This window comes from Python bivittatus, unplaced genomic scaffold, assembly GCF_059951505.1.
Source record: "Python bivittatus isolate LINGU-HERP-01145 unplaced genomic scaffold, Pbiv_v1 ctg000200_np1212, whole genome shotgun sequence".
NCBI lineage: Eukaryota > Metazoa > Chordata > Lepidosauria > Squamata > Pythonidae > Python > Python bivittatus.
In genome coordinates, this window is record NW_028277040.1 from 694,590 (window position 1) to 710,033 (window position 15,444).

The 15,444-nt window shown below is 39.0% G+C and overlaps 1 protein-coding gene across 4 annotated transcripts in view; it reads right to left on the bottom strand.

The window, feature by feature from the left end:
• UBE2F (ubiquitin conjugating enzyme E2 F (putative)) overlaps positions 1-15,444 on the bottom strand; it is a 61,649-nt gene that overhangs the window by 6,918 nt on the left and 39,287 nt on the right. For 3 of the 4 annotated variants that reach the window (XM_088135574.1, XM_088135573.1, XM_088135572.1), the window contains exons 8-9: positions 12,335-12,367; positions 4,120-4,182 (exon numbers count right to left, since the gene is read on the bottom strand). In XM_088135574.1, coding sequence (XP_087991700.1) covers positions 4,120-4,182; positions 12,335-12,367 — 96 coding nt within the window. Of the gene's footprint in view, positions 1-4,119; positions 4,183-7,842; positions 7,927-12,334; positions 12,368-15,444 lie in introns of all 4 variants that reach the window. The other variant, XR_015795166.1, reaches the window with a different exon arrangement.

Sequence of the window (15,444 nt, forward strand, 5' to 3'; positions counted from 1 at the left end):
TCATATCCCAATCTTAATAACAGAAGAAAAATCATTCTTTAAATAGAGGATGAGTGACAGGTTGTTACTCCAAGAATGTAAATTACAGAAATATAAAGAACATCAGAGACAACAACATGGGAGACAAGTAAAGCTTATATGAAAGTAATTCTTATGAGGTTTGCAACAGTTCAAAGGAAAGAATATAACATATAGAAATCACAAGTAGAAGAGCTAGAACAAATTCATAAAACTAACCCCAAGCAACAGGTATTGAGAGAATTGAATAAAGCTAAAGAACAATTAAACCTATTACAGATAGAGTACTATTTATCTGCACTCTCAACAAAGTCAGGACCGACAGAGCCAGAGGCAGGAAGTATAGGTTTGTCTACAGATCTTGGCTTCCCGAGAAAATTATCCTTTATTGTTGGCTGTTGTTTATTTGATTCATGCCCACCACAAATGAGGACATTCTTTGCGGTTATAATAATTTTTGACCAAGAAGAAGTAAGCTTGCCATTTTAAACTTAAAACCAAAGCTCCCTGATCTTACTATCTTTAATGGTGTAGCACTTTTCCCAAGCTTTTTTTAAGTGGGGATTTGTTCTCGATAATGGGGAGATTCACCTGAAACAGGTAAATAGGTTACTGAGGGCCCCAGAGGACTCAAAGATGAGTGAGATTTTTTTCCTTCTTTCCTGGGACGCTATTGAAGAAGAAACCATTCAAAGTGTTTCTTCTCAATTTCCTGTGGTAGAAGAAGCTATAAGAGCTCTGTGGGGTGGCAGGGAGGCACCTCCCTGATTGCAGAGCAAAGGCTGAACCCAACTCCCTCAGGGCTAATGGGAACAAAGGCCATGTTAGCACAAGGCCATTAAGATCAAGTCCAAGTCAGTCAGTATCAAAGATGGGACAGTCACAATCAAGGCTATTTCTCACAGTGCCTGAAGCTGAGAAGAGCTTTTATCTAACCTGTTCAGTTAATTTTTGACAACATGGGCAAGCTTCCACGGTGTAGTCCTCTCCCAGACCGGCTACTGATTTTCCACTGAATAACTCCTTCAGTTAGCAAAAACCCATTACACTTAGAACCCTTTCCGAATTTCCACAGGGTCACAAGCCATACAGGATGGTTAAGAGGCACAGACCACTGACATTACCTGAAGGATAATTGAGGTAAAGGATGAATAAGAGAACAGGGAAAGAGAAACTGATGGGCGTGTCTCCAACACATTTTCCAGCACTTCAACTAGTGGGTCCTAAGAACAAACCACAAAGATGAACAGACCAGAGTTTGCAATTGGGAGCTGTCATGTTTACCACTTGTTGGCTTTTCTGCCTGAAAATAACATGATATATATTTGCAGCAACTGAAAACATGTAGCAGCCCTTGAAGACAAAGTCAAAAGATGGAGAGCTGAATGGCCACACTTCACTTGATGAAAAAGAACAAGAATTTATAAATTCAAAAAAGGAGGTGCATCAGGAGAAACTAACAGGATCAAGCCCAGCAGATGCGAGTAACAACCAGAAGCAAGAGAATTTGAAGATGTATTGTGCTGCAGAAACTCAAAAACAGTTTTCAGGCTCTTGCACATAAAACAGAACGTGCATTCAAAGGAAGAGAGGAGACACTGCAGAATGGGAGACAACGGTGGACCTCTAACAGGCAGAAAGGATCCCATGTAAGAAGAGAGCCAAGATAGTTGTGACTCACTATTACGACAAATCTAAACAAAAGTATGCAATCCAGACCAATCTAATTTGAAGTTTGCAAATTAGAAACCAACTTCCTCTAGAATGTGATTCTGACACATTCTAGAAGAAGTCATAAAGAGATCAGTTAACACTTTGAAAATGATAAAATAATTACCAGAGTTTAGCATGGATCTGGCATGAGGAAATCTTTTCAGACTAATGTTATCTCTTTTTTGGTTGGATAGCTTCCTTAACAGTTTCTGGAAAGATGCAATATATTTGGACTTCAGCAAAATATTTGACAAATACTCAGTGATGTGCTGATGAGTAACTTGGTAAAGTGAGGTCTGGGTGATATGACAATTAAGTAGATATATAGCTGTTTCTCAATCATACTCAAGAGTGCCCATTGATAGCTTCTCATCAAACTGGAGACAGATATGAGTGGGGTGCCACAAATATCAGTCCTGGGTTCTCTTCAGTATTTTTAATAATGACTTGGATAAAGAGGTTGAGGGAATGCTTATCAAATTTGCAGATAACTCAGAATGGGGTGGGAAAGCATGTCCTAGAAAACATAGGTTAAATCTTGTTAGGTTAGTGAAACAGGCTGAAACCAATAAAACCAAATTTAATAGAGGCAAGTGCAAATTCTTCATTTAGAAAACGAAAATCAAATGCACTGTCATGGGATAGACCTGGCTTGGGAATTAGAGTTATGAAAAAGATCTGGGAACAGTAGTTAATTGCAAGCTGAGTATGAGCGAGCAGTGTAATATGGCTGCAAAGAAGGCAAATACAGTTTTAGTTTCCATCAACAGAAGTATAATTTCCAAATCACAGGAAGTAATTGTTCCACTTTGTTCTGCAGGTCAGACTCCACCTTGAGTATTGTGCCTAACTAGAAATGAAGTCCTATGAAGAGAGATTGAAAGAGCTGGGTATGTTTAGGTTTAAGAAAAGGTGACTGAGGGGGGTATAATAGCACTCTATAAGTATCTGACAGGATATCACAAAAAAGGCTTTCTCATTCTAGAGTACAGGACATGGAGCCGCTTACAACCAAAACAAACAAATGTTTTAAATAACAAGAAGGCAGCCTCTGACTGTTAGGAGGGGCGTTAGGCTCTCAGTCACTGGAGGTTTTCAAGTGGAGATTAGGTAACCATATTTTGATGCTTTAATTTGGATTGCTGTGCTGAGCAGAGGGTTGGGCTTGATGGCCTAAACGATCTCTTCCATCTCTATGATTCTATGGTTGTATGTTTCTTTGGAATAATGCAGAAAAACAAAAAGCAAACAATTATCTGAGCATTACAGAAGAGCAAACACCAAACTGAAAGGAAGCTGGTAACCCCAGCCACATGGATGTACAGAATGGGCGAGCTTCCTAGCAAACTTCCTGCATAGCTCTACGAGATTCCAACACTGGCTTTATGCAGGAATATCATCCACATGCGAGATGTACAAAGACATGTGCTGTGTTATATTGCTTTTGACAGTAGGTTTGTTTGTTTGAAATAGGGGAGTGGAATTTTATGTTTTTGCAATAAGCAAGCAAAAGCATACCCACAGTACCGAAACTAGCTTTTCTACCCTTTTCTACCTTATACAGTCCTGAGACTTTTTTGCTTTTAAAAATAAATGTTTTTTGTTCCAGTTAGCAACCATTATGAGTTTCTTGACTTTGGGGCTCCCAAATGATCTGTAGATTCATACAAGGAGAAAAGTGCTGTTATGGTCCCTCCTAATTTCAGATAATCAGCTTGCTCTAATTCTCAGGAAGGACTGGTGTTTTCTTTGCGCATCACTACTTTTTGTCACAACTTACTTAATTTTCTCAGCTGCAGGAAATTAGTATAAATTGCAAAGTCTTATAGCTAAACCTCCTTCAATGTAGCTAATTAAACCAACTCAGGTAACAGAAATTCTCATTAGTCAATTTTCAAATTCCTTTCACCCATAATTTTCTTCAGCTGTTTCATCCTCTTTTAATTTCAGCATGTTATACGACAGCTGTCTGTTTGCTTGGTATTCTTTATATTTAATCTTAGTCCCATTTTTTCACTTGGGCTCTTTGACTTTCATTAGTGGTGCCTGCAGGTCATTTGCATTTTCAGCTATCAGACCAATGTCATCAGCAGGCTATTAACTCTTCCTCTAGTTTTAAAACCACACTCATATTTTTCCAATCCAATCTATAATCAGCATATAGACTGAAAAAATAAGGAGAAAGTATACTGTCTTGTCTCACTTCTTTCCTCACCTGGAGCCAGTCTGTTTCTCCATTATACAATGGAATAAACAGTTCCAAGCCAATTATGAAAATGGACTATGATACATTATAAATATTAATTTACCAATATGTTTTGAAAGCTATCAAATGAATTTTTAAGAAATGAGCAGTATTCTTGTAATTTTCAATACATTGCTACTCACCTTGTCACGTAAATGATGTTCTGCAGCTTCAATATTTAAAGGATCATCAAAATTCAAGAGATCCTAAAAAGCACAAAATAAGGGTTTTTTTTTTTTAAAGGCAAGCTGTAAGTTATGATTGTTTGGGTCTCTATTTCTGGAATGGCAACATTGAAAAACAAGCTGATTTTCAAACTGAAGTGGTATCAAAATCTTTTTTGGGAAATATACACTGTTAGGCTGTCAAAATTAGCTCTTTAAATCTCACTGAGTTTAAATATTTTATATATAAATAAAAGGTATGAATTATACTAAATTAATATTTAATACCTGTATATATTCAAGGGCTATGGATGGTCACTGAATAATTTTGGGCCAACCGCACTGTTGCCAAATTGTCAGTGTGAGGAAAAATTGGGAGATGGAGTGCAATGTACACTGCCTTTTAGTTCCTTGAGGAAAGATGGCATGAAGGAATAGATAAATAAGGGCCTAGTTTAGCAGTATCACACTCAGCAATCAAGTTATCAGACCATAGTTTTTATTTCTCTGTGATTACTGGTGCTATTTGGAGCTGAATAATCATCATTCACTCTCGCTTGCCTAGTAAGATGTTAGCACAAAGAAAGAGGTAAGAGAACTGACTGGAGTATGCACAGGAAGGACAACATTTCTAGAGTCCTTTCTTAGGTAATAATGCTGAGTGGTGACTGAAGGGAAGAAAGGAAACTGAATAGAGTTCAGCCGCACAAGCTCTACAGTAACTGGATAAGCAGAAAAAAATGGAGAAATCTGGCAAAGACAACACAAATGACTGGGATCTAACAGTGATTTTAGGTTGGGAGTTTGCACTGTGGTACCTGTAGAATATATGCTTGCTAATCTCCTGACATACCCTCACTTGTAACTTTGCATGCCCTGATCCTCCATCACTGGGAATCTCATGGCTACCCTATGCCTTCCAGTAACGGAAATAACTCCATTCTTGGTAACTTGGTTTTTTAATTAATTTTTTTTAACTGTTAGCTTTTTATGATTGCCTTTTATTGTACACTGCCCAGAGTTACAAATCTGTGAGATGGGCATCTATATAAATATGACTGACAGCCAGCCAGCCAGCCAGCCAGCCAGCCAGCCAGCCAGCCAGACAAATGGACTGCGCACTGCAGTGTTACCATTGCCACTGGCAGAGACCCTGCAGGAATTTCTTTCCAGAGAAAATGCTCAAAACAGCTGTGCTGCTACAAATGATTAAAGTACAGTCATTTAATCAGATACATGATTATGGAGGTTGTGTACATATGTGACAGGGCAGGTACAAAGATGAGTATCTGTATGTGTGTGTATGAGGATGTATTTATGTGTGCATATAGGGTTCATATACATGTATTTTACCTGTCTGGGATGGTTACATTTCTGAGCATGTGTTCATTTGCACATGCTCATGTGTGCGCTAGCAGATAGGCCCCAAAGTAACAAGAGGTTACTAGGATCTCCTCCAGCAAGCCTTCTCCATAGCAGGACAAAACCTTTGGAATAGATGCCTCCTCACTTTGGATTTTTGGAAGCTACCTGTTTATTTGGGCATTTTTTGAAAACTGAGTGGCCCTATTAAATTTGGCTCCAAATATTTTTCAAATTTTCATATTTTAATAACATTTTGATGTTCTAATGTTGTTTTAATAATGAATTTACTATAATTCTATAAACATTATGGGAACAACTCAATGGGACTTGTTTATGAATAGTCGTACATGCAGTTATGCAGGACTTTGATTAGTTGCTTGATATAACACTCATTTCAATGAGACATGCGCTGTAATTCCAGGCATATTTTTTTAAAGCCAGTTTCATCTGGTTACCCTAAACATGTATTGAACAGACATCAATTTTAGCTAAATTCAACAGATGCCAAAATGTCCAAAATGCCTGAACATTCCATTCTAGCAGCAAACAAATAAGCAACTATGCATGGATAAAAATAGTTGATCAATTCATGTCACTAAGGAGAAAATATGGTCTCTGCAGAAACAGATTATCTGACCAAGATTTAGGTGAATTTATCAGATTTTTGTACTGTACTAGATGATGCTGGAAATGATACAGAATGTTATATTCTGACATCAGTGTTATTTCTATAAGCATTTGTTTATTTTAATTTTATTTACTTCCCCAAATAAACAAATACCTTAGAAGATAGTGGTTACAGGTAGTCCTCGCTTAACAACCATTCATTCATCAACCGTTCAAAGTTACAGTGGTGCTGAACGAAGGGACTTACGACCAGTCCCTGACATTACAGCCACTGCAATGCCCTGCTGGTCACATGATCAAAATTAGGACGCATGGCAGCCCACTTGCATTTACAACTGCAGGAGTGCTTCAACTCCCCCCACCCACCTCTCTACCCCCATGTGGCCCTTTGGCCCCCTGCACTCCGTGGTCCCGCTGCCCTAGCTGACCTTCGCTGTCTTCTTGCTCCCACCGCTGACCAAGCATGCCCAGCCTGGCTCTTTGCAAGGCAGCTGCAGGCTGCACAAGGCTTTCTTCCCCAGGTCACACACAGCAGTTTCCTCGTGAGACCTGGGGAAGATGGCCTCACGTGGCCAGCAGCTACCTTGTGAAGCGCCAGGATGGGCACACCTCGTCAGCAGCGGGAGCAAGAAAACAGCAAAGGTCAGCTGGGGCGGTGGAGTGTAAGGTGGTAGGGGCTTCAGAGTGCAGGGTGGTGAGGGCAACCGTAGCTTGGCTGGGGGTCCCCAGGGTGGCTGTGGCTTTGAGCCACGCTGCTGTGGCTTCCCAGGGTGCTGCAGCTTTGCAACATGCTGCTGGGCCAGGCTGTGGCTGTGGCTTCCAGGGGCAGCTGTGGCTTTGCACTGCATTGCGGCTCAGGCACTTCTGGCAGCTCCAGAGTCTCAGTACACCAAGAAGCCCGAGCCACTGCATGGCAAGCAGCCTCAGAGCCATGCGGTACTGTGGCTGCTTGCCACCCCACAAAGCAGGGTGCAGGGCAGCCAAAGGGGCAGAGATCAGGGGAATAGGCTGTTGGGGGGAGTTGAAGGGAAGGCAGTCCCTTACCTTGGAAGAACCAAGGTTGGGGCTGGAAGGACCCAAGCCTGGAATGGCTTGGATTGGGGTGGGTCCTCAGCTAATGACTGGTGGAATTCGGTTGGCAACAGGGAATGTCGGGATTGCCATCGCTAAGTGATGAAGTCACATGACATTGCGCTTTATGACAACATTGCTTAGCGATGGAAATTCCAGTCCCAATTACCTTCGTAACTCAAGGACTACCTGTACTTTGAAACCAGGTTTTACTTGATCAGAAATTGCATTATTACTTTTAAATTTATTTTGGAAATATAATTCTGCTGCCAGTCCCATAATGATAAGCGTAGACTTCTTATACTGAATGATGTGATATCTCTTCTCATCAGTTCTTTTCCTGGTAGCAGCGTATCTTGATGTTGGAATGGGGGTGTTCCCTGTAAGAACATTATGGGACCCAAAGGCAATATTCCATGTCATATGTTGTTGGGCATGGATGCTAATTGGTAGAAAGCAAATACACAGGTAGGATCTAAGAGATCTAAGTTAGTACACTGTGCAGGATTTTATAGACTTCAGTAGGTTGTCATTTCCATTGTCATACAGGATTCTTCTGCATTTTTACTGTAGAATATGATTTATTCCAGGGGCAGAAGGACAACATAGATTATTTTTGATCTGAAATAAAATACACACCTTGGTTTTGAAGCAACATAATTTGACTTAGGTGTTCTAATATGCCAGATGGTACTCAAAATAAACGAGTGATACAACATCTGTCTGGAAAAACAGATAAATAAGAAGTGGCAATGAGTAGTAAAGCAACTGTTAACTAGTGAAGAAAGTACAGGTAGTCCTCAGATTACGATGGCAACTGGGACCGGAATTGCTGTCATTAAGCAACATGGTCTTAATGCTTTAAGCAACATCACATGACTGCATTGCTTAGTGAAGGCAGTTCCGGTAATTCCAGTTGCCATTGTTGAGCAAGGACCATGCGGGTCGTTAAGCAAGGACCTGATGTGACCATGACTTTTGACTTCCAACTGGCTTCCCCATTGACTTTGCCTGCGATCATGTGACTGCAGCTTGCTGCAATCATGTGACTGAAGGGACGTTGCAACGGACAGAACTCTAAGGACCAGTTGTAACTATCATTCGTTCAGCCTTGTTGTAAGTTTGAATGGTTGCTGAACGAGTGGTCATAACCCGAGGACCACCTGTATATGAAATAAGAGTCTAAAAAGCAGTATCTTATGCAGGGACTTTGGGAAGCATGGATTTTCTAGGATCAAAAAACAGTATAGGAAATTGAAGCTAACAAGCTTTGGTTGCAATGAGAAACAATGCAAACTGAGGCAGAAAGAAATCTTTTAAAGCCAAATGGCTTAATGCTTGAAATGTATGTGGAATACATACAGATCAGCCATTTTTACCAACTAAAACAAAACACTTATTTTCTATGGTATCCGAAATATGTATGTACTGTTTCTTTCAGATAATTGTGAATAATCCTCATTTGGCCACTGTGGAAATATAAATTACTTTCTTGACTTCTTGCCAACTAAGTTTGCTGTCTAGTTGTTTGCTACGGTCTTTTAGAGCCTCATAATAAACATTCCTATTTAAGAAACATAGATACATAAGGATTCACTTGAATTTCAGTAAGCAACATGAGTGGAAACAAATTCTATTCATGTCATTCGTTTACATAACAGTCATGGACAATAATTTCACCAGTAAATATGGAAAGGGAAGGATCAAAGCCTGTGAGTCAAACAATAATCTACCTAATAGTAAGAAAGGCTGCATGGTAGGGAGAGACTTAATTGGGTAGTAAGATAAGAAATTCTATCTATTGCTAAGTTAAGTTTGGATGTAAATGACTACACAGGAACAATCCAAGATAGACATAGAAGCAAAAGTGATAAAAAAGTAGGAAGTGAGGGATAGCAAAGTGTCAGTGAGACCTGGTATAAATTCACTTTCTGCTTCTCCTGGACAACGTTCTCTTTAATTTCTATTAAGCCATGTGTAGAAAAAAAGTTTTGTGCAGTTTTTCCTAAACCAAGTATAAATTTGTGAGACACAATACACAATTTGCGTAAATTGCAAATACATGTAATAGCAACATGTTAAAATGTTTTCATATTTCTTAGTTAAAGTGTAGAAAGTAGAACAGTATGCCACATAACATGCTTAAAAGTTGTGTCTTTAAGTCATTTTTGACTCCTAGCAATTGTCCCTGCAGTTTTCTTGGCAACATTTTTCAGAAGTGACTTGCCATTTAGAAGTGGCTGAGAGAGAATGATTGGTCCAAAGTCACCCAGCTGGCTAAGGCCGGACTGGAACTTGCAGTCTCCCGATTTCTAGCCTGGTGCCTTACCCCACTACATTAAACCGGATCCAGACATATGTGCTTACAGATTATACAGTGGCGCTTAAAAGTTGGTGAACTCTTGAATTTTCAATATTTTTCCAAAAATATGACCTAAAATGTGATCTGTTCTCCACACAAGTCCCAAGAACATTTAGATAGCCCCCCCCTTTTCATTTTTCCCCATTCTTTCCTTCTTCTCTGGATGTATTCTGAATTTACTTAAACTTTAATTACTATTAATTTAAAAATTGAAATTTTTATAAAGTTAACAGTGATCATGAATCCTACGCAGCCTGAAATTCAACAGACAAACCTTTTTTGGAGGGAGGACGGAAATTAAACGTTTTTTGGAGGGAGGTGCTCCTTTGTGCGCAGGAGGCTCTGGAGTCCAGAGGAGGTTGGCTACAACTGCAAGGCTAGGAAAGGACTCCCTGTCCTGGGCAAAAAGCACAAGCCGCTTACCTTGGCTTAACTGCAGCAGTGAGGGTCACCTGGCATCGCTGCAGTGTGGACTGAATGGGAGCTCCTATCAGTCCTGCTCAGTCCACCCTGTGGCAGTGCCAAGTGACCCTCGCTGTGCAGTTAAGCGTGTGCACATCTAGACAGTAGACCTCAGCCCAAGAAAAGACTACATACAGCTGCAGTACTAACTGAAAGGTAGATGTATTAATTTTTGTCATAGGGAAGTTAAAGATTTTATGGGTTGTTGGTTATATGTGGGTTATATATTATATCTCAGTCGTGTGGAGGGGGGCGTTTGGCAGTCATATGTAAATGCAAAGGCATGTGTGTATTATACAAATATTAATGCTGTTAAGGTGTCATATTGTATGTTGTAAATACAAAGACTACTACCATGTTGGTTTTGTTTGTTGAACTTTGGTGTGTGTGTAGTGTGCATTGGTGTGCGTTGTATGCATTTAGAGCTTCAGGATATATTTAAAATGTGAAATCCTACACAGCTTTTTTGTTCTACTGAGGTCTGTTGCATGTGTTTTATGTTCAATCTGCCTGCACTTGAATAGCAATGAAATACTACAGAGTTCACTATCACTTTCACACTGCAATCCATCTGCATGACCACCTTTCTTAATTTGTTGCTTTGCCATCTCAAAACATCAGCAATTTGCTTCCTATCATCCAACAGATTGGAGAAAGGAGAAGATGCCCTGAGAATGAACCAATGGAATAAATGTTTATGTTCCATCCAGCCTCCTCCTCCTCTTTGCCTCCTGAACCATAGTATTTTGGTTGAAATACTCTTGTGATTGCAAGGCTACCATAATGATAGAATTAGGGAGGAAGTGTTTAAAAGAAAGGCATAATCCCTTTCATTAACTCAGCATTTTCACTATACTTAGAAATGGCATAAAAGATAATTTAATCCAGAAGCCTATTAAAAAACCGTATGTATTTTAGGTGGGTAAGATCAAGATCACAAAGGTCATTCTCTGTAACATCACCAAGCAATAGGATTTATCCAATCTAATCTGTAAGTCAAGAACCAAAAGTACAATGCTGGAACCACAACCACTCCTGCATTGCTCAGCTTTAGTGTAATGAAGGAAAATGAAGTGGGAGTACAGAAAAGATGCAGGAACAATGTGTCTCAATTGGTGAAGTGTATCTGCAGAGAAGCCTGTCCTCCTATGTCAGAAGCATTAATACAGTAATACTTCCAAGCATAAGAAGAAGAGTGCTAACACAACTAAGGGACAAAAAGTCAGCATCTTTTTATATTCTCCTAGCCAACTATAGTAGATCAGAAATAGACCTATTTGCATGGGTATCAACTGTCTCCTGTCTGAAGTGGCACAGTGAACAACTAGACCACACATTTAGGAGCATTAAACAAAAGCTGGCTTCTGGAGCTCTTGTGCTGATTCCTAGAGAAGGGCTTTGTAAGTGTGATGGGTGATTCTGTCAGGCTTACCTAGCATGTGAAATACTGAGCCTACTTGCAGAAAGGCCCCTTACAGGTCATGAAAGCCAAAGTGCTTAACAGCAAAGAAGCAAAGCAGCAAAAAACAAACAAACCCAAGTGAGAAAACACTAACTGAAAGACTGGAAGGAACAGAAACAATTTAAAATAAAATTTGAAGATTTTTTTTTTTTTTTGAAGATCACAGGAGTGTTGGTGAAGTTACAGAGATGTGGTTAAAAAAACTAAGAGAAACAAGCAGGAGCTGCATTTAGATGGTATGCAGTAAGAAGAGGCTCAGGCAGAGCTCTTGCCAAAGTCACAGTTCTGGAATGCTCCATGCGGGATGCTGCCAGGCACAGAACCATCATCATGAATCAGACCACGGTGGAGAATAGGCTACCTGAGAGGAAAGCCAAGCTCCATCTCTTCTGATTAAGCTCTGGGGCTCTTGTTGCTATTGCTGCATGTTGCACAAGTGGCCAGAGCTCAGGTTTCCATTAGGCATGGGGGATTTGTTTTGCTTTGTGTTTGTGTCTTACACAGAAATACATACTTTTTGGGGGGAGGGTCATTTTTGATGGTTTACTGATTTTCAGCCCTGTAACTTGGGAGGGAGTAAAAATGGGGCTGATGAAATGCCAGGGTTGTTTTTTGTTTTTTTTTACTAGAGCCCACTTCATCACATACATCTGATAAAGGAGACTCTAGCCCAAAAATATTTATGTCATAATAAATGTGTTAGTTTTCAAATGTTACAAGAAACTTGGTAGATTTCGGATCAATAGACTAATGCAGGTTTTGGAAATTGTGAGGACAGTTAGAGGCAGTTATTACAGTAGCAAATTAATCAAAATGCACATTCATTCAGTGAGGTTGTTACTTACAGTAAATAAAGAGTTTAATCCCCAAACAACATCCTGAAAAGGAAAAAAAAAATAGATTCATCCAAAGTCAAATACCTCAAATGTCTACATGTTATATAAAAAAAACAGATAGACAGACAGACAGACCATCATGAAACTAAACTGGCGACATCCTTGTGAATTTCAGAATTTTTAAAGAATCTGATTTGCAAATTATTAAAAACAAATGTAAATCTTTGAAATTATGCAACCATTTAAGTTCAAATCCTTTTGTCTCTGATTTTTCTTTCCTTGTTACCAGGTATGTTCATCTTAATGTTCTACTCATTTTTGGGGTTAGTGACATATTCACAAACTTTCCAAGCTAAATGATACCCAAGTTATGCTGGTTATCTGGCTGTCTGGCTATCTAGTTATATCACTCTATTGGTTAAAGACGGTTTGAAATGAGAAAGTATTTTTGGCAAATTCCTCTTGTCAACTTTACTCCCCTATACTACTATTCCTAAAATTTACTCTGGTGGGTTGAAGGGACTCTTTGAAACAATGTGGTACTGTTCCATAATTATTGCAGAGGAGAACTGCTAACAACCAGTGTCTTCCCTGCTCCACTGATAGAAATCTTCTGAGGATCAAAGACTATTCTGTTAATGGAATTATACCAACTGGATTCAACCCACTGTTAATAAGCCAATAAAAAATATATTTTGTACTATTTATAGCTGTATACATGAGATTATTGAAAGGATGTGATATAGGTTGTAAAAAGGACAATGAAACTGATTGATAATGATTCTCTGGCATTTCTGTACATAAAACCATACATAAAACAATAAAAATAAAATTCATTATCACTCAGTAAGATTCGATTTTTCTAAAGAAGAAGAAAAAACCTACCACTGGGAATAAAAGTAGTACATTAATAAAATAGATAACAAAAAAAAGTTTTAAAAATTCCTTCTCTTTAATAGCATGAAAGTCTAGTCTAGTGATTGAAAATGGCTAAGGCCCTGTCAGATGACATTCTTATATCAATGGGTTCTGGAGGGACTTGACCTATTCAAGATGATTAGAGGGGGAGGTGAATCCTCACTCAAAGAGGTGTTAATTATATACAAATCCAACCTCCATAACCTCACAAGAGGCCTTAACTAACTACAAGGGGCAGGAATCCAGCTGAGAAGGAGGGGAGGTGACATTATAATTTATATGTTTCCTCAAGCCTCAACAGACTCACACTGATCCCAGATTATTTCACAACATTTAGCTCCAGTCATCTGCACTGTCCACTGCCCAGGTCTGCTCAAATCTGAGCAGTTTTAAATGCTGCAAGTATTCTTCACAAGGCCCTTCAGATGCTCCTGGAGATCATTATTCCCTAAAAGGCAATAAGTCACCTTAAAAAGTGCCACTGAGCCACATTGAGCAGATGCAATAAGATCAAAATAATTATTTTTGGCCACTTGAATTGCCAATGTGTAGGTGCCTTGATGAGTGCCCAGTCAGACCTGAGATGGGTTTTCCTCCAGTGATACTCTAGGCAACTTCTCTGCCCTTCATCTAATTAAAGCAATCACTTTGACGAGTTGAATATTGGCACAAGAGCTATTTAACTTCTATATAAATTATTTGGTTATCAATCAAAACAGTCTTGGCTTCTTCCCCCACAAGTTAGCTCATAGGTTCATGCTTCTATATGCTGATATAGTTATCCTACTTAGATCGTGACCGGATTAAACAATATAGTTATCCTGCTTAGATTTTGACCAGATTAAAATGTGCCCTAAAATCACTTGCCACTCACTGTAACTATGAAGAATTAGAAATCAACTATGCAAAGACAAAAGCCTTGATCTCTGCTAAACTTCCTAGAATCCACAGGTGGCAACTAAATGGCCATGAAATCAAAGAAATTATGATATTTAAATACTTCAGGAACTTTTTCAGACCTCTGGCAGAGAAGTGCTCATGTGGACTATGTAGCCCAGAATGCTTAAAAATCAGCTTTGGAACAATTAGAATTTTGAATGAAGAGGTACCCTTTTAATCCCCATTGTCCTACAGCTATTCTCTGCCAAAGTGAGCTCCCAATTTCAGTACAGTGCACAGAATTAATTACTCAGAATTGGAAATTGTGGCAGTCTAAATTCTTACAAAACATCTTTCAAGTTCCATACTGCATTTCCAATGTAGTTCTCCACTGTGAGGCTGGTGAAATTAAGACTGAAACCAAGATTTGGCAAACTTTCTTTACCTATTAGTCAATAGGCTTGACCCCTCTGATATTAGTAGATAATTTCAATGTCAGATGGAAGAGATATCTAAAAAAGAAGTTGCATTTTTATGGATTCTCCCAGGAAGCCTTTCTGTGTCTAGAGTATGAGGCAGCCAAAAAGATATTGACACATGTTCTAGGCATGAAAAAACAATCTGACCAGTCTCACCAGCCCAAAGACATATCTCCTGTGTTTAGACCTGAGAAATACTTAAATTCTATCATGGTTTCCAAACTGAAAAGGGCTCTAATGCAAGCTTAGTTTATAGTCCTGCCATTGACTAGAAGGCAGATATAAGAAAATATCCTACTTTGCCCCAGTGTGCCCATGCAGCACAGGTACTATAGAAACCACTGTCCACGTCTTATTATACTGTGTGTTTTATAGAGATTCCAGAGCCTGCTTTATCTGTCCTCACATAGCTAGATATCCATCCATATTCTTTGACATGCAAATTCTTATCTGGGCAGCTTTTTTCTCCATTTCATTCAGTTCTCCATTTCTTTGGATTTGCCAAGTTTTTTTTTATACTACCTCCAAAATTAGGCAGGAGCTGATACCCCTTGACTATTGTCACTCACTAACCAAAACAGACTAGGAGGATGGATGATGAAGGATCCTCTTGCTGTATACATAATGTCAAGGGAATTTAGGTTCCCCCTTGACCATGTGCAGCGTTTTAAATTCAGTATCTTAGTGTCACTAATATAATGCAATATTTTTCCAGATTCTAATTTTTAGTTTTTGGTTCAGATTATAGTTTTAGTTTTAAGTGATATTACAATTTTAGCATTACAATTACAGTTTTAATATTAATATTATTTTGTTAGAATATTATATATCCATATTTAGGAT